The 1,954-nt window shown below is 67.2% G+C and overlaps 1 protein-coding gene across 1 annotated transcript; it reads right to left on the minus strand.

Annotated features, from left to right (window-relative positions):
• Positions 1 to 221: 221 nt before the first annotated feature.
• NACC2 (NACC family member 2, BEN and BTB (POZ) domain containing) lies at positions 222 to 1,844 on the minus strand. The gene is made up of 3 exons (XM_010832273.1): positions 849 to 1,844; positions 441 to 550; positions 222 to 362 (listed from the first exon to the last, which is right to left on the minus strand). The coding sequence occupies exons 1-3, from the start codon at positions 1,780 to 1,782 to the stop codon at positions 222 to 224; spliced, it is 1,185 nt and encodes a 394-aa protein (XP_010830575.1). The 5' UTR covers positions 1,783 to 1,844.
• Between the last annotated feature and the right edge of the window lie 110 nt (positions 1,845 to 1,954).

A 1,954-nucleotide genomic window follows, 5' to 3' on the forward strand; every position in this document is an offset into this window, starting at 1 on the left:
TCCCCACGGGCACCAAGCTTCTGGCCAGCCAGTCACTGGACTCAGGCCCCGCATGCAAATCAGGCCAGGCGGCAGGCTAGACACACAGCCAGTCTTCGGGGAACGTGGAAGGCAGAGGGGGACACAACCCGGGGCCCCGATGGTGGGACCCTCCACCCACGAATCCTGAACCCTCTCTGGGGGCCGTGGGGCAGTTTACAGGCAGCACCAGGCGTCTCAAGTCAGGGTGTGCCGGCTTTATGATCCCAAAGGCGGGAGCCCTTCCAAAACAAGAGCGGGACGCACTCGTTGCACTCAGGAGGCACTTTCTGAGCAGCCCCGGAGTGCTGGCCACGACTGGGAGGCGCCAAGGACGCTCTGGCCTCGAGGCAAAAGCACATGGGAGGGGCAAAGGGCGGAGGTCAAAGGTGACAGAGATGGATCTGAGGGGGCAACCTCACTGACGGGGCCACTGAGGCCTCAAGCAGGCGAGGGGCCAGCCGGGGCTGCACGGTGCCCTGCGAGCCCTTGGGTAGGTCCCTGGTCCACCAAGGCCCACAGTCATTTTCACCTGTCCAGAGAGCCCGGGTCCTGGCCCACGCGCTCCGCTGCAGCTGAACTGTTCCAGGGCCTCCCATCTCACCCAGGGTCGACTTTGTATAAAGTCCTCAGCTAAGGCCTTGCAAGAGGGACCCGATTCCTGCTTGAGCCTCAGGGTCAGCTCCCCCCAGCTCGTCTGGTCTGAGCTGGGACTGACCCCTGCACGTCTCTGGGACGTGCCCATCTCCCCACCAGGCTGTGAGGCCACGGGTAAGGCCCGGTCAGCCTCAGTGCCCACACGGGAGGTGCCTGGAGGGCCCCCGCCATACCCGTGGGCGGGAGGCCACAGTGGCGGCAGGGGCCGGGCCGCCGTGAGTTACCTGCATAGCTGCCTGTGGCCTTGATGTACATCTGACCATACTGCTCCTCCACCATGGTGTCGTAGGCCTCGTCGTCCTCCTCATCCTCCTCGTTGTGGTAGGAGGTGGGGCTGTCCGTGGTGGGCAGGCTGCTGGCCCCGGGGCTGGTCCGCTCCCCCTGGGAGTACGGCGCCTGCTGGATGCTGGGGATGAGGGTGGCCAGGCTGGGCACCCCGTAGTAGGAGACGCGGGGCAGCTTGAGAGGGGCCGTGCCCGCGGCCACTGCCGAGCCGGTGGCCACCGTTGCGCCATCCCGGGGCCCCGTCTCCAGAGGGCGCTTGGGGGCCAGGCCCGGGCCGGCGGCCAGAGGCAGCTCCAGGGCTTCGTGCTTGACGCGGGTCAGCAGCGGGATGGGCACAGAGGGGGACACGACGTAGGGGGGCGCGGCGGCTGGCTGCAGCTGGTTGCAGGGGCTCTGGGGCTCGGAGCTGGCGTCCTCGATCATGGTGGTCTGCGAGTCACAGTGGGGCGAGCTCACCTTGAACATGAGGTCGGTGCCGCGCTCCACGATGTGCTGGATCTGCAGGAAGCCGGCCGTGTACATGACCACGAGCTGCTCACTGGCCGCCATGGTCAGCCTGCCCGTGTAGCAGAAGGACAGGATCTGCTGGAAGCAGGCGGGCGGCACCGTGCCCGGCAGCTCGAAGGCGCTCTTGCTGTTGCCGCTGAACAGGTCGCGGAAGTAGAGGCTGCTGGCGGCCAGGACGGCCCTATGGGCCTTGAAGGCCTGGCCCTTGACCACGATGGAAACATCGCAGTAGAGGCCCAGCAGACGCTGCTCGTTGAGGCAGCCGAGCACAGTGTTCCCGAAGTTGGGGATCTCGATGTGCAGCATCTGCGACATGGCGGGAGGCGAGGGGGCCGGCCTCAGACTCTCAGCGAGGGAGCCGCCGGATGGGGCGCATCTGCAGGAGACAGGGCGTGTGTGTGGAGGTCAGGGTTGGGCTCCTGGACGTCCAGCGGCCGGGCCATGCTCCGCACCACCCGGCTCTGCCCCAGTGCCCACCTCCCCTGCC

Source organism: Bison bison, unplaced genomic scaffold (genome assembly GCF_000754665.1).
Source record: "Bison bison bison isolate TAMUID 2011002044 unplaced genomic scaffold, Bison_UMD1.0 scf7180017860666, whole genome shotgun sequence".
Classification (NCBI taxonomy): Eukaryota; Metazoa; Chordata; class Mammalia; order Artiodactyla; family Bovidae; genus Bison; species Bison bison.